At 37.8% G+C, this 25,980-nt stretch overlaps 1 protein-coding gene across 1 annotated transcript in view; it reads right to left on the bottom strand.

The window, feature by feature from the left end:
* The window catches only part of Cortactin (cortactin), a 60,232-nt gene extending 34,487 nt beyond the window's left edge, over window positions 1-25,745 (bottom strand). Inside the window, 12 exon segments of the mRNA XM_071682972.1 lie at window positions 1,242-1,359; window positions 3,276-3,361; window positions 3,364-3,396; window positions 3,640-3,750; window positions 5,498-5,608; window positions 10,987-11,097; window positions 13,731-13,841; window positions 17,145-17,255; window positions 19,050-19,225; window positions 20,358-20,477; window positions 21,322-21,489; window positions 25,507-25,745. Coding sequence (XP_071539073.1) covers window positions 1,242-1,359; window positions 3,276-3,361; window positions 3,364-3,396; window positions 3,640-3,750; window positions 5,498-5,608; window positions 10,987-11,097; window positions 13,731-13,841; window positions 17,145-17,255; window positions 19,050-19,225; window positions 20,358-20,477; window positions 21,322-21,464 — 1,231 coding nt within the window. The 5' untranslated portion in view covers window positions 21,465-21,489; window positions 25,507-25,745.
* Window positions 25,746-25,980: the final 235 nt, after the last annotated feature.

Genomic DNA, 25,980 nt, shown 5'->3' with positions numbered 1-25,980 from the left:
TCACTCCAATTCAAGCTATGCTATGCATGCCTCACACCCTCCTGCACATTTAGACTTTGATAACATTATCTTTCCTTCCATTCTTCCTTTTCATCCTTGGTTTTCCTTTCCTCTAACTTCCCTCCACTTCTGATACAAGTATCCACTTAGTTAGTCTCTCCTCACTAATATTCTCCATAAGTCTGAACTATTTCACCACACCCTCTTCAGCTCTCTTGACCATACTCTCCCTTACAATCACATCTCATTCTTATACCCCAACATTTCTTAATGGATCAACCCTCCTCACACCACATGCTGTCATTTCCAACACATCCAATCTTCTCAATACTTTTCCATTTAGAGCCTCACTTCCATACAGCACCATCAAAACTACTATACAATCAAACATACCCATCTTTGTCCTCACCAACAGTGAAGTCTCTTTCTAGATGCACCTGAATGCACCCAGGACTTTTGCCTACTCACTTATCCTTTGGTTCACCTCAGCACCCATAGTTCCACCTGCTGCTATCTCGATTTCCAGGTACCTAAAACATCCTACTTCCTCCATATCAATTCCATTCGAATTCAAATTCAAACAAACCTGTCTCTCTCCCCTACTAAACCTGACCACCTCACTTTCATTTACTTTAACTATCAACATCCTCCTGCTGCACACTCTCCAAACTCAGACACCAGCTTTTGCAGTCTATTAATCACATCTGCCACTAGAGTTGTGTCGTCTGCAAATAGCAACTGTGGGAGGTTTTCAGGGATATATTCAAATACTGACACAATATTTGCTACGTATTTTCAGATGTCTTTTTGAATATGGTACACCAGTAAACATAAGTGTATTGTTCTCTTCAGTGCTTTGATAGAGACTGACAAGCCAAGTGGAAAAAATATGAGTAAAGTATATAGAAACATTGTAAGAATTGCCAGTACTTCTTTCTAAGTCATTACACCCCTGCTTACTGTATGTGCAATTTTTGAAAGACGAAGACTGTACTGGGCACACTTGTGGTTAACCGCCAGGGTATACTGTATCATATACGACATATCAGCAGTCAATGATTTAAGTCAAGTTTCAATAACTAAGCAGTAATACTCTAAATATTGAACATCCTGTACCTTCAAATATGAGACCACTAACTAAAATCAATAGGTATATGCAATATTGACTGCCATTCCAATCCAAGAAAAATATTACTAATATGTTCCCAATTTTAACGTAAAGAAACAATAATTCATTTTACCTTGTACTTCTGGCTTGGCTGGTTTATAGTTGGTTCCAATTCCACCCTGTGGCTCAGAGAACACATGGGCAGACTTGTCCATTCGATCCTTCTGCACTCCAAACTTGCCACCAAAGCCCTGACAAAATCTATGATTATGAAAGCATACATGCATGCAAATGAGCTACAGATTGCTTTCCTGATTCAGACAAACTTTATAATAGTTTCACTCATTAGTCTACCTTACTATAAAGGTTAAATCCTCAACTCAATGCAGCTCAAAATCATCCAGATTGCTCTGTCTGACTTGATCCCCAAGAATGAATGACCAAGCAGGCCTGTGATGAATGCCAAGTGATGTATCTCTCCAAAAGAGCCCACACCAACAAAAGTGACAGACTAGAAGTATTCATATTCATACATTTTAATGAATGAGGCTTGTCCCATAAAGAGCATCAAAAATCATACATATAACTGTCATCATTTGAGGGAAGAGGGTCAGTATGCTTTGAGGCACAAAAGTGGAAGAAAAAGCAACCATGCACACAGCCATCAAGGGAAGATATCAGTGGAATCTTCTTTCTAGATGAACTCAACCTAAAACAGTAGGAAAGAAAAAAAATTTCATGTACCTAATGGAGTGATGATGACTAAGAGGGGAATAGTGGACACAAAGAAATGGCTATCAATAATTCTAAATAATACTAAGAATGAACTCAAAAAGTCCAATAAAATTTTTTTTTTTTTTTTTTTTCAAACTATTTGCCATTTCCCGCATTAGCGAGGTAGCGTTAAGAACAGAGGACTGGGCCTTTGAGGGAATACCCTCACCTGGCCCAATTCTCTGTTCCTTCTTTTGGAAAATTGAAAAAAAAAAAAAAAAAATGAGAGGGGAGGATTTCCAGCCCCCCGCTCCCTCCCCTTTTAGTCGCCTTCTACGACACGCAGGGAATACGAGCATTAACAAATTCTGAAAGATATAAGAAGTAAGCGCACATCCAAAGTGTAGCCACACACACTAAGACAGTCTACCACAGCTTTTCAAGCTTCACACTATATTCCAAACACTGTTATCTATATCCTTTTCCTCATATTTACTTTCTTGCATTTTGCATAATAGATGCCAAACTTTCACAAAAAATAAACACTGTTATCCATATTCTCTTCCTCATATTTACTTTCTTGCCTTTTGCACAATAGTTGCCAAACTTTCACAAAAATTCTTATGCTTTAAAATAATGTTTTCAGTATTAAAGTGTGCATGCAAAAGAATCATTTTGTCTTTCTCTACAAAGTGAAAGACTTTTCTGAATTATCCTAGAATCTCAGAATAAGTCCACTAATGGCTTCTCTAAGTTAGGGATGGAAAATCAATTCCTGAACAAATTCGCCAAGCTGGTGAGACTGACAATAGCTCTTCTGAAGACGTATTCAATGGAATATGATGGCTAATGTCCGAGGTCAAGGAGACTTGATGCTGCCCCAAGCTCCTTCAACCTCTGTACCCTACTAATGCTACCTTAGTTTACAATGTATATTTTGTGATTGGATACAAGGAAGAATTTTTGGTTAGTACAGTAACTGACAAGTAGTTATGCTGTTTAGAATTCATATAAACTCATATACTAATAAAATAGAAATCCACATACTATGTTATACTAAATCAAATCCGTTCTCTGGTGCCTTTACCAATATCAATCCCTACAATCCAGCAAATCCCATAATCCAACACTTGCTCATTCCAAAGGCTGCAAGGCTTGAGATGTTACATTTATATATTTTCTATATATTTTCTTAGCCATATGTTTTAGGCCATACCATCTTCAAAGTTATTCAAGCATGCACTTTTCTACTGACTTCACACCATACAGCCTTTTCATATCATAATTCTACACTTTACCTCTCCTATTTCTTATGTTGGAATTGTATCCTATCATTTACTGAAAAAACTTTACTTTCCATAGCCTACAATAAATTTATACCTTTTATCACAATGAAATATATAAACACCTTAAAAAGCAGAGTACAGGAACTACAACAACAAAATACACTAACCTTGGAATGGTCAGTCTGACTCTCATGCTTGTCAACCTGCTCAATGTGGTCCCATCCACCGGCAGACTTATCTTGTCGATCTTTTGGACACCAAACTTGCCCCCAAACCCAACAGCATAATCTGATGATAAGGATAATATATTTCACAGAAACGTCTAATTTAGGCATAGTCTCAACCAATGGATAATATAGTGTCAATAAACAAATCAATAAACAGAGAATTCCAATGGTTCCCAAAGTTAATCATATAACCAAAATCCTAGGAAAGATATATTTAATTTTGAAATTTGAATGTACTACAGAAACAAAAAAGCTTTAAAAGCGATATTTCAATAAAGAAAATTACATAAAACCAGCAATTCACCTTTCTGACTTTCATGTTTTTCCACTTTTTCTATATGGTCCCAACCTGCGGCAGATTTGTCCTGCCGATCAGACTGCACACCAAATTTGCCGCCAAAGCCTTGTGAGTAATCTGCATGAAGCGAAACTATGCTATAGCACTTAGCGGAGTACTTGAAGCATTCAAAACTTTCATCACAGCAGTAACCATATAAGAAGTACTTCATCACATGGATCAAATTTCTATTTCAATGACTGAAGAATAATCTTTCTTCAGAATTCAGGCTATGAAAAATATCTATAAATATATATCTAACCTGTCTTAATAACTTTGTTATTAACAACTAAACACTGATGTTCCTGATAATGTCAATCAATATGAATAATATCATAAATGACTTTTAGTCAACAAAACACAGAGCATACATCATTACCTTAATTAGCCATTACATATAGCTAAAACTCCTTCCTTTTTCAGAGTTTCTTTGGAGTACCTACCCACCTATGAAATACCTGTGATAACACCCTCATGATCGACGTTCACTATATGACACTTGTCACTATTCATGGCTACTAATTCCACATATTTACATAAACTTACACATATATTCATTTACACATAAATCTATACTTCAAAATTACTTTCCAAGGAGGGAGTCTCTATAATAATCATCTTAAATAGCCAAGAGGCAGAAATCAGCCACACAAAAGTTAAAATATTGGTGGTTTATTTGAAATGAGCCTAAAAGTAGCACTCATGTGATGATTCCAGTACCTATTATGCAATTCTTCAACTGAAGACTCCACGTGTTTGAGATACTAGTTAGGCCACAGGTCATATTGTGTTGTGATGTATGTAAGTCTATGTGTAGAGAGAGTGTGGGACAATTGAAACACAAAAACTTGGTGACTTCTGTATGGTAGCTGGATCATGGGCATGAAGCACCTTAAGATGTGATCTAATGGTGTTTGTAGTGTTGTAGTAATGAGTGATGTCTAGTGCATAAGTAAGAGAGTGTAACTCATGTTTGACTGGGGTGTGTGGTTTCTAACAGACGTAAGTCTGGTGAGTTGGAGGTTAGAGCTGAGTTGGGAAGTCAGTCACTTAGTGATTGTTGGGTTATTTCTGTGTGTATGTGTTTTGCCCATATTCTATTATTTGGGGGTGGTGGGATCTGTGAGCAGAGGTTACTGAAGGCATGGGTAAGCTTTTTATTTCCATTTGGGGGTGGGGTTTGTAATTTGTTACAGAATGGTTTCGGAAGGAGGGGTATAGTGTTGTTGCATAGAACTGGGGTGCTGAACATGTTGAGATGGATCTGCATTGGGGAGACCTTTGTTTCACTGTGAAAGTGTTGAGTGTTCATGGCTACTAGGTAGCCAGTGATTGTTCTATGTGTACTATTTTGTGTCATTTGCAGCTCTGTTATACTACCTTTTGATAGAAATAAAAACCCGGCAGGTGAGGCATGGATAAAAGTGTTGCAGATGAATTGTTTGTATGTTGGGCATTTAGCTTTTTCCTTTATGCTATATAACCAGGACATACCAATTCTAAGGTCACATCATGGAATAATGTTTCATTTTCTTATCTTATGACCATCAAACTGAAGAGGTGAAGCAAATCTAGCCAATCATTCCTTACTACAGGAACTATACAAATAATCTCTCTTCTTGGGCATAACATTATTTCAACAACAAGGAAATCATTACTCAACTTGATTACCAAGCCTATGATACATACAAAAATACATTAGATATTAAGAAATCTCTTGACAACATGTGCTGTTCAAGTGGAAACCAGATAATTAAGGTATGTGTATGCTCTTTCATCAATGAAACCAACAAAATATGTGTATTGATAAAAATATTTTGCACACCTTTCTGACTATCATGCTTGGCCACTTTCTCAATGTGATCCCAGCCAGCAGCAGATTTATCCTGCCTATCTGTCTGGACACCAAACTTTCCTCCAAATCCCTTAGAGTAATCTGTACAAAGCAAAATTCACAAAGCTATAATTCATAACCATACGTGGCTTCAAGAAAGGAAGAAACTGAGCTTATGGCTAAGCCTATATAATCAAAACATTATTCAATCATACAGATCTGTCCTTCTATCCATCTGCACACCAAACTTTCTATCAAATTCTTTACTTTATCCTGGGCAGAGCAAAATTTATGAAGCTGTAGCTCATAACAAAGGGTGGCTAAGCAATGAAGTAAATGTGCTTATATATACGACTATTATTATTTCAGGGAGAATAAAAAGATGTTTTGGAAGGAGGTAAATAAAGTGCGTAAGACAAGGGAGCAAATGGGAACTTCAGTGAAGGGGGCAAATGGGGAGGTGATAACAAGTAGTGGTGATGTGAGAAGGAGATGGAGTGAGTATTTTGAAGGTTTGTTGAATGTGTTTGATGATAGAGTGGCAGATGTGCGGTGTCTTGGTCGAGGTGGTGTGCAAAGTGAGAGGGTTAGGGAAAATGATTTGGTAAATAGAGAAGAGGTAGTAAAAGCTTTACGGAAGATGAAAGCCGGCAAAGCAGCAGGTCTGGATGGCATTGCAGTGGAATTCATTAAAAAAGGGGGGTGACTGTATTGTTGACTGGTTGGTAAGGTTATTTAATGTATGTATGATTCATGGTGAGGTGCCTGAGGATTGGCAGAATGCTTGCATAGTGCCATTGTACAAAGGCAAAGGGGATAAGAGTGAGTGTGCAAATTACAGAGGTATAAGTTTGTTGAGTATTCCTGGTAAATTATATGGGAGGGTATTGATTGAGAGGGTGAAGGCATATACAGAGCATCAGATTGGGGAAGAGCAGTGTGGTTTCAGAAGTGGTAGAGGATGTGTGGATCAGGTGTTTGCTTTGAAGAATGTATGCGAGAAATACTTAGAAAAACAAATGGATTTGTATGTAGCATTTATGGATCTGGAGAAGGCATATGATAGAGTTGATAGAGATGCTCTGTGGAAGGTATTAAGAATATATGGTGTGGGAGGCAAGTTGTTAGAAGCAGTGAAAAGTTTTTATCGAGGATGTAAGGCATGTGTACATGTAGGAAGAGAGGAAAGTGATTGGTTCTCAGTGAATGTAGGTTTGCGGCAGGGGTGTGTGATGTCTCCATGGTTGTTTAATTTGTTTATGGACGGGGTTGTTAGGGAGGTGAATGCAAGAGTTTTGGAAAGAGGGGCAAGTATGAAGTCTGTTGTGGATGAGAGAGCTTGTAAAGTGAGTCAGTTGTTGTTCGCTGATGATACAGTGCTGGTGGCTGATTCATGTAAGAAACTGCAGAAGCTGGTGACTGAGTTTGGTAAAGTGTGTGAAAGAAGAAAGTTAAGAGTAAATGTGAATAAGAGCAAGGTTATTAGGTACAGTAGGGTTGAGGGTCAAGTCAATTGGGAGGTAAGTTTGAATGGAGAAAAGCTGGAGGAAGTGAAGTGTTTTAGATATCTGGGAGTGGATCTGGCAGCGGATGGAACCATGGAAGCGGAAGTGAATCATAGAGTGAGGGAGGGGGCGAAAATTCTGGGAGCCTTGAAGAATGTTTGGAAGTCGAGAACATAATCTTGGAAAGCAAAAATGGGTATGTTTGAAGGAATAGTGGTTCCAACAATGTTGTATGGTTGCGAGGCGTGGGCTATGGATAGAGTAGTGCGCAGGAGGGTGGATGTGCTGGAAATGAGATGCTTGAGGACAATATGTGGTGTGAGGTGGTTTGATCGAGTAAGTAATGTAAGGGTAAGAGAGATGTGTGGAAATAAAAAGAGTGTGGTTGAGAGAGCAGAAGAGGGTGTTTTGAAATGGTTTGGTCACATGGAGAGAATGAGTGAGGAAAGATTGACCAAGAGGATATATGTGTCAGAGGTGGAGGGAACGAGGAGAAGTGGGAGACCAAATTGGAGGTGGAAAAATGGAGTGAAAAAGATTTTGAGTGATCGGGGCCTGAACATGCAGGAGGGTGAAAGGCGTGCAAGGAATAGAGTGAATTGGAACGATGTGGTATACCGGGGTCGACGTGCTGTCAATGGATTGAACCAGGGCATGTGAAGCGTCTGGGGTAAACCATGCAAAGTGTGTGGGGCCTGGATGTGGAAAGGGAGCTGTAGTTTCGGTGCATTATTACATGACAGCTAGAGACTGAGTGTGAACGAATGGGGCCTTTGGTGTTTTTCCTAGCGCTACCTCGCACACATGAGGGGGGAGGGGGTTGTTATTCCATGTGTGGCGGGGTGGCGATGGGAACAAATAAAGGCAGACAGTATGAATTATGTACATGTGTATATATGTATATGTCTGTGTGTGTATATATATGTGTACATTGAGATGTATAGGTATGTATATTGTGCGTATGTGGACATGTATGTATATACATGTGTATGTGGGCGAGTTGGGCCATTCTTTCGTCTGTTTCCTTGCGCTACCTCGCTAACGCAGGAGACAGCGACAAAGCAAAATATATAAATATAAATATATACGACTATAGAATACATACACTATATAATTAAACATATTAGAATTTTGACAAAATACAATATTTTCTGCTCTTCACCACACATAAGAGTGGGTCTCATAAAACTAAATAACTTCTACTGCAAGGTGAAGAAAATCTTACTCTGGTTAAAATTCTGGAATATACTGTACAAGGTAAGATAAATAATACAAACTGATGGTACAAAACTAAGTGAGTAAACAAGAAGGTATACCTGAAGTGTGAAGATATTCCAGTGGGTAAGGTTGAGGAAAGTTGGGGTAAGTAAAATTTGACATGGCTCGACTGGTGTCGATAGGTGGTTGCGGGAGAGTGGGTATGGGTGGGAAGGTATTGCATTTCGTGTATGGGTGTGAGCTTTTTATTCTACTTTGCTCATTTCCAACTCTTTGCTTGGTCTACCTTTTTAATGAATATTCTAACAAATTCTTCATAGCATGCACATCTCTTTGTGTTTAAACACCCCTTGGTTACAATAAAGCATTTTGTTCTGACTTTAACCTTCACAGTCTAATATTTCAATTGTATTTTATCATTCTTTTTATCACAATTTTGGATACTGTACTTCCCATTCTTAATCCCCATAGTAGTTTATGAATCCTATTTCCTTCCTTTGTTGCCCTTTCCTTCCAATAATGAAGGTAGTCCTTAACCACTCCACATGTCATCAGTGATGTGCATTGTTCTACCTCCTGTTTCATTATTTCCACAAAAGTCAGTCAACTAAGTTGCTGGCTAGCTACTGAAGCTTGTTTTCATCCATCTTTAAACTTCTGGTCTTACAAAATGGAGCGTTTTCTTGCCCTCAAACATTCATTATTTATACTATGCACTTGCTGTATCATGTCATCACCTTCATTCAATCCCCACAAACATTTTCCCTGGTTACGTGGGAGCATGGGAAGAAAAGCATAGCTGGGAGGACAGGCATGGGTGGATGGTCATTTCTTGGCCAAGTGGGAGTGGGCAATAATGCTCACAAGTGGCTAGTGGTTCATCTTCATGACTCACAGGCTTTACATAGGGGAAAGGGCATAAGTATATGTAAAAGCACACGATGGTGAATGAAGGTGGGTCGGATGAAATGTATACAATTGCAAGTGCACCGGCTTGGGGAAAGATGGGTGTAGATGAGCAGAAATGGAAGTAGGTGGGAAAGCAAAATTATATGTGGGTGGGTACAGGTGAAGATATGCAAGTGTATGTTTAAACAAGCAGGCATGGGTGGTGGCTGGTGGTCGAAGGTGTAGAGTGATGTATGAGTGTGTAGGAGGGTGTATGCATGAGTTCTAAAAGATTAATATTTCTGAATGTATTCTGGTGATGATCATCACACATACGCAAGAAGGGTTGTGACTGGTTGATAACTGCATAAAGCAGTGTTCAATAAATACCATCTATCAGTTTTTCTCTCATCATTAATTCAATTTCCAATTCAACTGGGTGGATTAGGTGAACAAAACCTATGAAATCATTCATGCACATCCTTAACCCATGCCCTGCATTAAAGTGAAACAAGGACTTACACACTCACAAAAGCGATTCTTACTTCTTCACTTTATACACCAAGTTAACGGGACCAATATATCCACTCGCACCACCTCTATACACAAGCTTTCTCTGCATCTGATCCTCATTATTCCTCTGATTAACCCTAGCCCTAATCAATTCTTTCCCTGCAGTAACCCATCTCTTCCATGGTCTACTTCTTGTCCCTTTGACTGTACTACATATTTTTGTAGTGTCCAACATGGCACAGGCAATACATACTACAATCAAAGGCCACCTTGAGTGAAAGAAAAAAGGTAGATATTAATCAAGGTCCTGTGGGTGTTTGTAGAGATGACTCTTAAAGGACAAAAGGTTACGGGAAGAGAGAAGACAACACGATTAAGAGAATTATACAGATTACCCATTGCTAACACTTTGGGTCAGCTATTACTAGAGCAAAAATAAAAGGCATTTGAAAAATGAAAAACTGTCAAAACACTTTTGTGTTTGTGTATACAAAAATCAGGGATAGAAAAGTGGTGTTGGCCATCTTCCTTTAATCCATAAACTCCTCAATTTCCAACCTCTACCCTGGATATACTTTACTGCCTCAAGACAACACAAACCTTCCCCTTGCCATGCCTTCTACTAATTAACCAATGCTTAATCCACGGAGTAAAATTAGGATATGCCAGTTCTTTGCTTTGTTGACACTAATGAAATAGAAATACAATGATGAAACACTAAAGTAAGAGTTCAGTACAGCAAGCTTTCCTAAACACTTTCATGCATACACACATTATATCACTTTGTTTTAAAAGCTCCAAATGCTTCCACAAGAACCTAATTTCTATCAATCCACTACTCATATCACTCATCCATAAATTGATGCACAATTTTTCCAGCACTCATTTTTCTTATTTTTTGAGTGCTGCATTCTAGTTGATAACACAGAAAATAGTGAGCAAGTATGGAAAAATTACTGAAGTTGTATTAATAATTATCAACCAGTAGCAACCCCCTTCCATACATATAATATCCACTAACTGAAACTACACTACTACCATAAACAAAAATGTAGATAGTTGCCAGATACTGCCAAAATATCAAATAATTTTATGTACAAATGTGCAAATGATTTACAAAGATATATGTCAATAGATATACAAAGATAAAGACATTATCAAGATTTTGGAATGAAAGAGTTACAATATAATTCAGCATAAGCTTATAAGGACATGATTTTCCTTAGAACTAAAAACAAGCAACATACTATGCTATCAAGGTAATTATTCACAAAGAAATGGTATGAAAATTTCAAATACTGGTAAAAAATATATATAAAACATTGGTGCCCCATACAACAAACCTAATTTGCACACCTTTCTGACTTTCATGTTTTTCAACTTTCTCAATATGGTCCCAGCCTTCTGCAGACTTATCTTGCCTGTCCCTCTGCACACCAAACTTGCCACCAAAACCCTTCGAGTAATCTGTGCTAAACAAAACTTGGCTGTAGCTTTAGCAATGCCAATTTGTGTGGATGCATAGTTGAATTAGGAGATATTAGTAAACACAGAGTATCTATGTTTAGAGCACAACAACAAAAGCAGCAACAGTCTATTCACTACCCTACCTTATTTTCCTTAAAGCACGGCTGCAAAGGCTTAAAAGTAGAATATTAATATTTGTCTGAAAGGCATCATAATAATTTGAAAATATTAAAAAGATGCTGAACTTTCTAAAAAAAAAATAGGATATCTAAGTCTTATTTGTTATTTTGTATTCTAACCTGAATAACCTTATCCACTTCAAATTTCTTACTATTCTAACCTGAAAAGTCTTCTCCACTTCAAATTTTTCAAATGTCAAAGATTACATATTCACCGCATTTCTCACCCCCAGGTTCATCATGCCATTAGTTTACTCTGGAGAAAAACGTAATGTGTGGAAAGGGTAATGAAGAAAATGGTTTTCTTTACATCAAATTTCTATGACTAAAGGCTATAAAGTTTTTAACAGTACTTATCCCCCAACAACTAAAGAATATAGCTAGTGAAATAAACCCTGACCCTATATCAATCCATTATGCCAAGCCCCAAACACCTACACACAATATTCTGTCAGGCGTGAAGTCTTTTTCCTGTCTCTTCAAAACAAATTTTCCTCTTTCCTTACAAACCACAGCGTGAATATCACTTCACGTGCAGATGACCTCATAATTACATCAAAGCAACCCAGCATTACACAAGTATAAAGACATATGCAGCATTAAATCATGAAATTAGAAAACAGGCTTACTTAAAAAAGAATGTCTGCATCCCTACATAAATTCACCAGTACCTTCTTAAGCACCCTCTTAACCCCTGAAAGACTTGAATCCAACTTTCATCCTCACATCATCCCGAATGACAAACCAATCTTACTCAAAAATTCACAAACCATACTATGTATCACATCATACATAACACACACATATGACCTATGCTTTCTGCCTCACAAAAATCAACACAAAGGCTATAAAGAAATGAAGCATACTCAGATCACTCTATGGTACCAGTTTCAGTCAGAGGAGAATTCATCAGTATCCTCTACAAACAATTCATCTGTTCCACTCTAAACTATGCCTCACCTGCTTGATCACCCACCCTTTAAACAGCATACAAAACAAAACCATATACCACACAAAACAGAATACTCAAAACAGTCACTAGATGCTTAGTAACAACAAACATTCAAAGCCTACAAAGTAAAACAAAGATACTAACAATAAAATTTAACTTCAACATGCTAAGCACCAAATTCTATGCCACATCACCAACTTCTTCCCATCCAAGTCTATTCATAACCTTCATCTAACCTAGCCTCACACATCACCCACCTGTACTGAGAGATCCCACAACCCCAACCAAACATTACAATTGCAAAGCATATCCACAAAGTAATGACTCAATAAACACTAAAAAAAAACTACCCACACCCAATCTTAAACTCCATTTCACCAAAGATGCATCTGTCACAACTGCACTCAGTTTCTGCACTCAGGACACCACCCATTTTACTGCTTATAGTTTCAGTGCATTACACATGACAGCTTGAGAATGGATGTGAATGAATGCAGCCTTTCTTCATCTGTTTCAGTTGCCTGATCATGGTTTTGATTTGAGACAAGTCGTCACAACGATAATGCTGTCAAGAGCTCAGGCCTTGATGTACATAGGAACAAGCGTTTAATTGTATTTTGGACATGAGAGATCCCATTATATGTTGAACCAATGTTTGTAATGTTGTAGCGACAGGTAGTGTTCAGAGCACAGCTGAGAAAGTGAATCTCAATTGGCAGGGGAGTGTACGTCCATAAGGTGATGTTTAATACTAGGTTAGGAGGGCAACTGATTACTGTTTGTCCGTTCATTTCAGTGTGAAAGTCCTTTGTTAGAGTTATGTTTGTTGAGGGTAGGGGGATCTGTGAGTATACGTGGCTGAAGTGTGAGGCAGCGTTAAGTTTTTCCTTATTTCTACTTGGAGGACAGTGGCAAATTGTGGAGAAGTTTGGATGAGAAAGGTCTAGTACTGTTGCAATGAACTGAATGCTTTTCATAATGAAGAAGATTGTATCGGGAAAATCTTTGCCTCATTGTGCAGATGTGTTTGTGGTTGTTAAGCAGCCTGTAATTGTTTTGAGGGCTGTTATTTTGTGTGATCTGCAGATCTAATATTTGCTTTTGAGAAGGGGGACAACCAGGAAGGTTTAGGGTGGAGCAAATATATTGTTCTTGGTGACGTGAAGCATTTTCTTCTTGTCCAAATCTAGTACCAGTTAGCGCTCTGAGGGCATTTAGTTTGTGTACTGCATCTGTCATGATATTTTTGTTGTGGGGAGTCAGTATCAAGTATGTACTCTTTCATAGTAGAAAGGTGGTGTAGCTGAAATCTCCATGAAACACATACTTACTGGCAACAAAAGTTAAACATATCTTTGGCTCTCATATAAGTATAAAACATACAAGTTATATCAGACATTGAAAAGTATTAAATTTTCTCAACAAGGCAAAGATTAGTAATTAAAAAACTCATGGACAAAAACTCTAATTAAGAACTACACATGCTACTACACTTTTCGCACCTTTCTGGCTCTCATGCTTATCCACCTTCTCAATGTGGTCCCAACCAGCTGCTGATTTATCTTGTCGATCCTTCTGTATACCAAACTTGCCTCCAAATCCCTTAGAGTAGTCTGTGTAAAGTAAGTATATTCATACATGTACAGAAGCTGAGCAGAGAAAATAATCAGATGCAAGAAATTCTTACAAATTAAGAAAATCACTAAACATCTACAGCTACAACTCATGAACAATCATCCACTTACAGAGTCCTAACAACATATCCATACCAATATTTGGGTGATTGATATCATCAGTCTCTACAGTTTTCATCAAAGACAGTTTCTCTCTGGTGGGCTTTTCTCTCTCCTATAAATGCTAATTGTTATACAATGATGCTTGTGCTTACATCTCCTTTGAAAGGAAAATACAAAACTAGGAAGCATGATGATACTGAACTTCAGAAGCTACACATGAAGCCATTTTACTGTAATATTCAATACACTGAAAAGACACAATGAACTAAAAGAATAATTAATTGATAAAAATGAAGGATATCACTGAGGATAACAGAGAAAGAATAATGTCCACATATTTCTCTATGTCGTAGGTGGTGACAAGGAGAGGCAGGATCCAAGATTTTTTTTTCCCTGTATTGCTTTCCCATTAGTATAACCATCTTTTAAAAGTAGGAACAGAGGGAGAAAAAGAGTGACGAGTTTTGGTCCAAGCCTAAATTCCTGATGCTACCTTGCTGGGGCATGAAAGGAGAGTTCATATAAAAGAAAGAAATAAGGAAGATACAACCAAACTGGTGCAGAAGTCAGTATGATATGGTCTAAATAGTAATGGAAAGGGAAGCCTCCCTAGCCACAAGAGAAGTACGACACTAAGGAATATATTATTAGCATGTTTACTGATCTTCCTTTACCAATTTGTCACTGAACACAATAGAAACTGAGAGAACAGATCATAACAGCAGATCTCATTTTCAAAACTACAAAACTGATAATATAAGTTGTGGTACCAATCCTTGGAAAAGTGATTACATAACACTGGTATATGCAGGGCAGGGAAATATCAAAGGACTAAAGAGGATCCAGAATTAAAAAGGAAAAAATACAAAGAAGACAGCTAAAGGTATTCCAGATGAAGACGAGAGAGGAATAAGGTTTACTTTATCAAATCCCTTTGCAAGATCATGAAAAATCATATACATTCTCTTTCCTCACAACTAAATTTCATGTCACTGTAATGGAATAATAATTGTGTTTACATATTTTTCCTGGTGTATATCCATACTGGCCTTGCCTCCATTGCAAGAGAGTAGAAGAGGGTGAGACATGACTAAAACTTTCAAGCTTTTTAATCAGCTTGAAAAAAAGGATAATGAGGAGTCCTTTGAAACAAGGAGGAGCTGGTTAACTGGAAGATACAAGAAACCAAGTAAGAGAAGACCCAGAAATGACATAAAAAATTTCAATGGTCAAACATAATGAATGAAACAAGTACATACAGAAAAATAAAAGTAGAGAGCATTAAAAAGTTAAGGAAATAATATGAAAGATAAGTGAGGTTAAGGGCCTTACAAATGTAAAATCCCTCAATGTATTAACATTAGATAATTACAAATAAAATATCAACAACTCAATCACCTACTCATTCTCTCACCTCTCCTCTGATGAGTCTCTAACTAGTGTATGTCTACCAATTTTGACTAGAGGGTAAATCTCACACTCACTAAAGAGATATACTAACACCATCAGTGAAAAAAATATACATGTTTATGTTTCTGACAGAATGTAATAAATGGATGCAAAGACAAAGCTTGTGGTAAGCTGAACTTATTAGCCTAAAGCAAATAAGCAAATTTTCAATGGCATTCAAAGCAAGCAATGTTTTAGACTTATTTCACTGGTGCTAAAATCAAGCCTATATCAAATAAGATTGGGAGTTACAAATATACCAGAATATGACATCATGTAGTTTTCAGCATAAATGGAAAAAACATTAATCATACTCCATGATGCTCTCTAAGTTAGTGTAAACATTGTGATTCTTTTAGTGAAAACAACCATCTGCAAATAACTAAAAAAAAATTACAATTTACATACTACATCTAGAACGGTATGAAGTCTGTTGGGGATGAGAGAGCTTGGGAAGTGAGTCAGTTGTTGTTCGCTGATGATACAGCGCTGGTGGCTGATTCATGTGAGAAACTGCAGAAGCTGGTGACTGAGTTTGGTAAAGTGTGTGGAAGAAGAAAGTTAAGAGTAAATGTGAATAAGAGCAAGGTTATTAGGTACAGTAGGGTTGAGGGTCAAGTCAATTGGGAGGTGTTTGAATGGAGAAAAACTGGAGGAAGTGAAGTGTTTTAGATATCTGGGAGTGGATCTGGCAGCGGATGGAACCATGGAAGCGGAAGTGGATCATAGGGTGGGGGAGGGGGCGAAAATTCTGGGGGCCTTGAAGAATGTGTGGAAGTCGAGAACATTATCTTGGAAAGCAAAAATGGGTATGTTTGAAGGAATAGTGGTTCCAACAATGTTGTATGGTTGCGAGGCGTGGGCTATGGATAGAGTTGTGAGCAGGAGGATGGATGTGCTGGAAATGAGATGTTTGAGGACAATGTGTGGTGTGAGGTGGTTTGATCGAGTGAGTAACGTAAGGGTAAGAGAGATGTGTGGAAATAAAAAGAGCGTGGTTGAGAGAGCAGAAGAGGGTGTTTTGAAGTGGTTTGGGCACATGGAGAGGATGAGTGAGGAAAGATTGACCAAGAGGATATATGTGTCGGAGGTGGAGGGAGCAAGGAGAAGAGGGAGACCAAATTGGAGGTGGAAAGATGGAGTGAAAAAGATTTTGTGTGATCGGGGCCTGAACATGCAGGAGGGTGAAAGGAGGGCAAGGAATAGAGTGAATTGGAGCGATGTGGTATACCGGGGTTGACGTGCTGTCAGTGGATTGAATCAAGGCATGTGAAGCGTCTGGGGTAAACCATGGAAAGCTGTGTAGGTATGTATATTTTGTATGTATATTTGCGTGTGTGGACGTATGTATATACATGTGTATGGGGGGGTTGGGCCATTTCTTTCGTTTGTTTCCTTGCGCTACCTCGCAAACGCGGGAGACAGCGACGAAGTATAAAAAAAAAAAAAGAAAAAAAAAAATCTAGAACGGTGTATCTTTTTAATTGAAGATAGTTTTCAGATGACAAAATAAAAGTTTAAATCATCTGATATGCATAAACAGACTTTTGCAGTCATGAAAATTTCCCCTTAATGATTCTGATATCATACGCATAAAAAAATATAATAATAATAATAATAATAATAGATATTATTTATATCTCACCCTAACAAATGGAAAATTAATATCTAATGCAATGCACAGATCTGACAAAAACATTAAGAACCTCAAGGCAAAGTTCTTCCACTTGCCTTTCTGGCTCTCATGCTTATCAACTTTTTCTATGTGGTCCCATCCTGAAGCTGACTTGTCCTGCCGATCACTCTGGACGCCAAATTTTCCACCAAAACCATGACTATAATCTGTGGGCCAAATCAAACCACAGCCATTAATACATAGAATAAAATCCATCATAAATGATTTATAAAATAATTCAAAGAATATAACACTACAAAGAATTCAAAACCAAACTTCATATCAATTAAAATCAATTACTTTTGACAAATAATTGCCTTGGTCACCAATGGGAGCATTGCCTTGGAATATGAAAAGGGATTACACTACCTCTCAATGATGTTTCACTTTTTTTTATAATCTCCCTACAAATCCACTTGGTCGGCCACACATTCTCAATTACCACTATCCCTTTTTAGCTGCTATCCTACAGTTTCTCTACCTTTTTCTATCTTATCAAACTTATCTCTTCTCCTCCCCCTCCATATATTTGCTGAGGCAACTTATTCTTTCCATACATTTTTACTGCTTTATGCAGGCATGTGAAATCACTTGGGCAAATCACTGTTGGTATAAGTCTGTTTACACTTCTCAATAAACAACCATTTTCGTCATTATTTCATTAAATTCATCCTCAAAATATTTAGGGGATCTGTATACCTATTCACTGTATTTATGGCTAGTATGCACACCGCTGTTAATTCACTTTTCACATATAGTAAAACTCAGCTAGGCTGATCAGGTGCTATAATCCAAACATTAAACAGACAATAATCCACCTTTTTAAGTCAAATCATCCAACAAAACCACCCCGAAAAGATAAAAGATCACAGATTATCCTGATATGGTATCAATAACCTCTGTCCTAGGGTTAATCTAGCTTTACAGAAACCTAGAATACAATACCTATTAATCAAGTTGGACAATGCAATGCATCTATGATGTCTATTTTGACAAAACTACTCCTTTCTGTATTCTTCCTGAGACATGATGCCAAAAGAATTTCTTTTTAAAGTAAACAGATCTCAGAGTACAGCATAAATGCAATAAATTGACGAAGCCAATTGTAGGAACATAACCTCAAACAATTCTTACAAGAAAGTCAGTATGAGAGAAAGTAAAAGGTTACAAAGAAAAAGTCGTAATCTTTTTTCTGACTGCACAACAGCAGGTTACTGCAGGGCTACTGCAGCTCCAAGGCTGTGCTACAATTATCAGTAGAGAAATGGACTCCTTCAGGATGAAAAGTTCCTTAACAAGATCGTACTTCTCTTCGTCTGCTGATGATAATACATAATTTACAATTGCAATATAACCACACCAAGTCAAGAGTCTGATAACACCAGGTGTAAATAATAGCAGAAAATTGATTTAAGACTGTATGAAACAAAACGTGTAGAATAACAAAAGGAGCAATCTACTAATATGAAATACGGATGCAGCTTTGAAAAAAAATTAGGGTCTTTTGAAAAGTTAGATTACAAATGTTCTAGAAAGTAGAAAGATGGTGAATATCAATGAAATGCATAGATAAAGGAAAGTCAGGTCTACCAGATGACATAGCTAATACTGCTAATGCCTTAGCTTTCCCTAACACAAGCAGTAGAGTCAGATGAAACCCAGTAGGGATGCTGGGAGCCATGTGTACAATGGACATTCATATCCATACCAAAAAACATCTACACTGTAAAAACTACACATATATAAATCATGTGACATGTTCTACTCAGAGGAATGGCACTAATCACTATCATCTATGACAATGAATTTTGAGTCTGTTTAACTGGAATATCTTTGACAATGGAAACAGTTGAAAGAATATCTAAGATCTAAAGTAAGAAATGATAAGATTAAAAGTGAATTTGGGACAGTTTAAACTGGAAGAAATAATTTGAAATAAATAATGAATACACACATCTTACCTTTTTGGCTTTCATGCTTTTCAACTTTTTCCAAGTGGTCCCAGCCAACTGCTGAACGGTCTTGTCGGTCACTCTGAACACCAAATTTTCCACCAAACCCTGATACATAGTCTTTTTGTGAAGCATGTTTTTCTACCTTTCCAACATATTCGTGGCCCTCAGCACTCTGGTCCATCCTTATTAATTGAAAAAGGATCAAATTATGTTACATTTCAGATTCCAACATATATAAATACTCTGCAATGCTAAAATACAAAACATTACAAAGTAATTAAAAAGTGAATGATGCATTTTGTGAAATATTCACAATTACCGGAAGTCTTGAGTAAAAATCACTTACATTCAACATGCGCCTTTATGCCAGCAGCATTAGTATACTGATTAAAAAAATACGATTCTCTTTTATATCTTTTCATCCATATATATGATGGAGGCATGGAAGATGAATAATTTGCTCTTTGAAGATGACATGACTCTGGTAGGAGACTACACAAAGAAACTCTTACAAGCTTTTAACAAAGATTAGGCAAGTGTATAAAAGGAGAGAGTTGTGAATAAATATAAACAAGAGCAAAGTAATGAGGTGCAGCAGGGTGATCAGACAGGATGGTTGGAGAGTAAGTTCGAATAGGGACTCCTTTGAGGAAGTAAGTGCTGTAGGAACCTGGGAGTGGGTATCACTCAGGACACAACCATAAGGGCTAAACTAAGTCATTAGAACGGAGAGAGGGCTAAGATCCTGGGGTGCACTGAAGAGCATGCACAGGAAGGGTTAGTGTCATTTGTTTTTTCCTTTATTGCGTTAGTTTTCTGTATTTGTTGATGAACTATGTAAAATGTTTAGAGGTTATTGATGCAGTTTTGGAACACATTATGCATATCAAATATCAAATGTAAAACAAATTTTTTGTACAAAATATTTAAGTTAAAATTGGGAAGGTGATTCACAAAAAAAACATATCTAAGAGGGTGAAATGTATAGCTAGTAAACATGCAGATTAATAATATTAAAGAGATGTCAAGTTGGTATGAAAGGAAGTACAAAACCACCACCACCATTTGTAGTCCTTTCATTACAACAGTTAAGGCCTATGCTAGCTTACAAAGACCTCACTACTGATCCTCCAAAAAATGAGAAAAATCCACAATTGATATCAAAGTTTCAAATATTTTTCCACATACTCTATATAATTTCTCAACTAAAAAGATCTTAGTTTTCCATATACTTTACAGAAAATGTTGCTGATCAATAAAAGTAATATTCAATGTTCTGCATACTATACATGAACAGTATACTTATTTACTAACCGATCTGTCTGAACTCCAAACTTTCCTCCGTATCCATATGATGCCTTTGGTCCTTCTTCTCGTTCTTTAAGCTTGATTTCTGCATCTGCATTTATTGTTTCTTCTCTATATTTCTTCATGCTATAGAATTTGAATTCTTAAATTAGTCTGTAATCTCAATAAAATATTGAATTGCAAAATTAAAACAGATGCAATCACAGGAATATAATAATAAAATAACAATCTCAAAAGATTATCAGGCTTTCAAATACATGCAAACAAATTTACATATCAAAAGATTATCTGGTTTTCAAATCCATAAAATATTATAATAAGCCTGACAACTCGCAACTCTCTTCTGTTAACCATGCTATCTATGCACAAATATAAAGGCAAAAGTTACACAGATAAAGTTGTTGATACTCCAGTTAATCCTTCAGATTAGTTTGCCTTAGAGAAGGGTTGATTTTCAATTTTCCATAATCTACATGATAAATCCTGGCTCCCTTCCCTTCCAGATGGTTTCAAAATGGATATCATTCAAAAGGAGCTTGGTAGTAGTAATGAGTAACCAAGAACAACGTTCTGCCAATGAGATAGCCTGGATAATGCAAACAAGCCTTCACAAAGATCATACAGCCTGTCTCATTACTCCTTGAAAATCTTTCAGAGGTACCCAATGTCTTCAAGACCACCCCTGGGGAAACACATAGACTACTGCAGTCCAGATTTGGGTAGTATGTCTGCAGCAATCTTTGGGACCTTTTACCCACAGATCCTAGAATGGGATTTGGCTGCAAAATATTTCTGGATTTCAGGATAGTATTTTCAATTGGTATTTTTCAAAAAAAGCTGCTAGTTTTTGGAAAATTCTTGATTTGGGAAAGGCATATAAAGGGTCCCAAACCTGTAATAAGTACTACGATATATAAACTGCCTAAAACTGGACATGTATAGTATAAAGATTCTTCACAGTGATACTCACTCAATTGCTTCTAAGTCTCTCTTAGTACCATATCTCTGCTCTTCTTCTGTCATGTCATTGATATAATCTGCATCTGTCTCCCAATCATCATCATCATTGCCATTGTCAAAGGTGATCTGATGACCTGCCTGAGCCTTCCACATCCTGTCTCACTGGTGTTGTCACACACTGAAAAGGTTTACCTGTTTATCATAGAGATTACAATATTTGTACATATATAAATCACACAACACTTGTGAGGAAAGATTGACCAAGAGGATATATGTGTCAGAGGTGGAGGGAACGAGGAGAAGTGGGAGACCAAATTGGAGGTGGAAAGATGGAGTGAAAAAGATTTTGAGTGATCGGGGCCTGAACATGCAGGAGGGTGAAAGGTGTGCAAGGAATAGAGTGAATTGGAACGATGTGGTATACTGAAGTTGACGTGCTGTCAATGAATTCAACCAGGGCATGTGAAGCGTCTGGGGTAAACCATAGAAAGTTCTGTGGGGCCTGGATGTGGAAAGGAAGTTGTGGTTTCGGTGCATTATTACATGACAGCTAGAGACTGAGTGTGAACAAATGGGCCTTTGTTGTCTTTTCCTAGCGCTACCTCGCACACATGAGGGTGGAGGGGGTTGTCATTTCATGTGTGGTGAGGTGGCGATGGGAATGAATAAAGGCAGACAGTATGAATTATGTACATGTGTATATATGTATATGTCTGTGTGTATATATATGTATACATTGAGATGTATAGGTATGTATATTTGCGTGTGTGGACGTGTATGTATATACATGTGAATGAGGGTGGGTTGGGCCATTCTTTCGTCTGTTTCCTTGCGCTACCTCGCTAACGCGGGAGACAGTGATAAAGCAAAATAATAACAATAACTTTATATTATATTATCTTTTTTTTTTTTATTTTGCTTTGTCGCTGTCTCCCACGTTTGCGAGGTAGCCCAAGGAAACAGACGAAAGAAATGGCCCAACCCACCCACATACACATGTATATACATACACGTCCCCACACGCAAATATACATACCCATACATCTCAATGTACACATATATATACACACACAGACATATACATATATACACATGCACACAATTCACACTGTCTGCCTTTTTTCATTCCCATCGCCACCTCGTCACACATGGAATAACATCCCCATCCCCCCTCATGTGTGCGAGGTAGCGCTAGGAAAAGACAACAAGGCCCCATTCGTTCACACTCAGTCTCTAGCTGTCATGCAATAATGCCTGAAACCACAGCTCCCTTTCCACATCCAGGCCCCACACAACTTTCCATGGTTTACCCCAGACGCTTCACATGCCCTGATTCAATCCACTGACAGCACGTCAACCCCAGTATACCACATCGATCCAATTCACTCTATTCCTTGTCCGCCTTTCACCCTCCTGCATGTTCAGGCCCCGATCACTCAAAATCTTTTTCACTCCATCTTTCCACCTCCAATTTGGTCTCCCACTTCTCGTTCCCTCCATCTCCGACACATATATCCTCTTGGATCAATCTTTCCTCACTCATTGTCTCCATGTGCCCAAACCATTTCAAAACACCCTCTTCTGCTCTCTCAACCACGCTCTTTTTATTTCCACACATCTCTCTTACCCTTACATTACTTACTCGATCAAACCACCTCACACCACATATTGTCCTCAAACATCTCATTTCCAGCACATCCACCCTCCTGCGCACTACTCTATCCATAGCCCACGCCTCGCAACCATACAACATTGTTGGAACCACTATTCCTTCAAACATACCCATTTTTGCTTTCCGAGATAATGTTCTCGACTTCCACACATTCTTCAAGGCTCCCAGGATTTTCGCCCCCTCCCCCACCCTATGATTCACTTCTGCTTCCATGGTTCCATCCGCTGCCAGATCCAATCCCAGATATCTAAAACACTTTACTTCCTCCAGTTTTTCTCCATTCAAACTTACCTCCCAATTGACTTGACCCTCAACCCTACTGTACCTAATAACCTTGCTCTTATTCACATTTACTCTTAACTTTCTTCTTTCACACACTTTACCAAACTCAGTCACCAGCTTCTGCAGTTTCTCACATGAATCAGCCACCAGTGCTGTATCATCAGCGAACAACAACTGACTCACTTCCAAAGCTCTCTCACCCCCAACAGACTGCATACTTGCCCCTCTTTCCAAAACTCTTGCATTCACCTCCCTAACAACCCCATCCATAAACAAATTAAACCACCATGGAGACATCACACACCCCTGCCGCAAACCTACATTCACTGAGAACCAATCACTTTCCTCTCTTCCTACACGTACACATGCCTCACATCCTCGATAAAAACTTTTCACTGCTTCTACCAACTTGCCTCCCACACCATATATTCTTAGTACCTTCCACAGAGCATCTCTATCAACTCTATCATATGCCTTCTCCAGATCCATAAATGCTACATACAAATCCATTTGCTTTATATCCCTTCTATTTTTCTGGATATATTTCTCTTACTGTATTTATTGTAGCTCAATACTGTGTTCCAAATCGTGATCCGTTGGTATTTCTCTAATCACAGTGAACTCTATGAAGCATCTAAAGCTAGTTTCAATGCAGTGTTAGACTGATAATTAACCTTTCAGTAGTTGCACCGAAACCACAGCTCCCTTTCCACATCCAGGCCCCACACAACTTTCCATGGTTTACCCCAGACGCTTCACATGCCCTGGTTCAATCCACTGACAGCACGTCGACCCTGGTATACCACATTGTTCCAGTTCACTCTATTCCTTGCACGCCTTTCACCCTCCTGCATGATCAGGCCCCGATCGCTTAAAATCTTTTTCACTCCATCTTTCCACTCCAATTTGGTCTCCAACTTCTCCTCGTCCCCTCCACCTCTGACACATATATCCTCTTGGTCAATCTTTCCTCACTTTTCCTCACTCCTCTCCATGTGACCAAACCATTTCAAAACACCCTCTTCTGCTCTCTCAACCACACTCTTCCTATTATCACACATCTCTCTTACCCTATTATCACTTAATCAAACCATCTCACACCACATATTGTCCTCAAACATCTCATTTCCAGCACATCCACCCTCCTCCGCACAACTCTATCCATAGCCCATGCCTCGCAACCATATAACATTGTTGGAACCACTATTCCTTCAAAGTAATAAAGTAGTAATACTCTAGGAGTCAACATTTAACTTTATTTCCAGCAATCTAGTTGAAAAGTACATATTCAGGAAAATGCAATGCCATGAAAGGATGCCAACAAACAGACATGCTACTATGATCTCCAACATGAGATGAATATACCGTATATTTCTACTATTATTTCAGCTACACTGTAAGCTTAGGTGAAGTTCGAGGTTTTTATGGGTTTCATTGATATTTTACATGTGTATTACCTACTCTTACATTAACCCCAAATTTTCTCTTATATAAAAAACCAATATCATCCTAATTAATAGTGATATATAGCCTTAATCTAGAGAGTTCAAAATAAAGCTCAGGATGTATTTCTGTAATCTCAGGAATCACATAAACAAATACATAACCATTTCCCTAAGTTAATTTCAATGCGGAACTAAATTGCTGAACTACCCCTAAACCAGCCTAACAAAACAACCTATCCTATAAAAATATAAGAGTGTTAAGGGCGTTGATTTTAAGACAAATTATGTTTCATTAGACCATTGGGATAAAATGGGTTAGCTAAGCTACGGTTAGGTTCTTTTGATTACTATTTCTTAAACCTCACAGTTTTCCTCTCCTTCAAGGCCCAGTGTCCACTTGATGGAATCTCAATTGTGAGCAAATATGATTCTGCATCACCTCCACCCCTTACAAACCCATAATATACGAAAGGGATATACCGATACATTTGGGCCACACCAAAAATTTAAATGGGTGGCTAAAGTTCTAAATTTCATCCTACTTTGTGGAAACTCCAGAAGAAAAGCAATTTAGGCATCCATTCAATAAAAGAAGAAAGATTTCTTGGGTATCGAAATGAGTCACGAGGAAATCCTGTCAAGTGATGACAGGAAACAACAACTTTAATCTAAAGAAGCATATATAGTCTCTCCTATTCCTTGATACAACATTGTAGCACAAATAACAACAGTTCAATGTCTAAAAGTGTATATCAAACAGTCACTAGTCAAAAAATATCCAAGTAGTTTGTTTTACCTGTCAAAGACCTCCTCTTATCAGCGAAATCCTCCCTTCGTGTCAAACGGAAGTTTGATAGTAAAAGGGCAACACGTTGAAAAATGTATCGCTACTATCCAGAAGACTTGCTAAACTGTATTAATTTAGTTTTTCACTTTCGGTCCACTCCTTGAAGAACATAACATGAAAATTCAATAAAATATAATGTACTGTTGCACTCGACACTCAGATGATCCCGGCCGGATATAAACATTGGAAATGAAAGAAAACGGTTCGCATTGGATGGGTATCTTTGATAAACTGACGATCACCATGGTACACTGAATTTTTTCGTATGTAGGGGAAGAGAAATATATCTATTACCCTTTTTAAAGGGAGGAAAGAATAAAAGGCGACCTAACAAAAGGAAATATTCTTATTACCTCATGATTGTCAAACTATATGATACGTAATTTTTAGTGTAATGCAAGTTTTCAAGAACCCCCGGTTCAT

Source organism: Panulirus ornatus, chromosome 35, assembly GCF_036320965.1.
Source record: "Panulirus ornatus isolate Po-2019 chromosome 35, ASM3632096v1, whole genome shotgun sequence".
NCBI classification, from domain to species: Eukaryota; Metazoa; Arthropoda; class Malacostraca; order Decapoda; family Palinuridae; genus Panulirus; species Panulirus ornatus.
The sequence above is the reverse complement of the archived record's forward strand: the minus strand, read 5'-3'. Positions and strand labels throughout refer to the sequence as shown.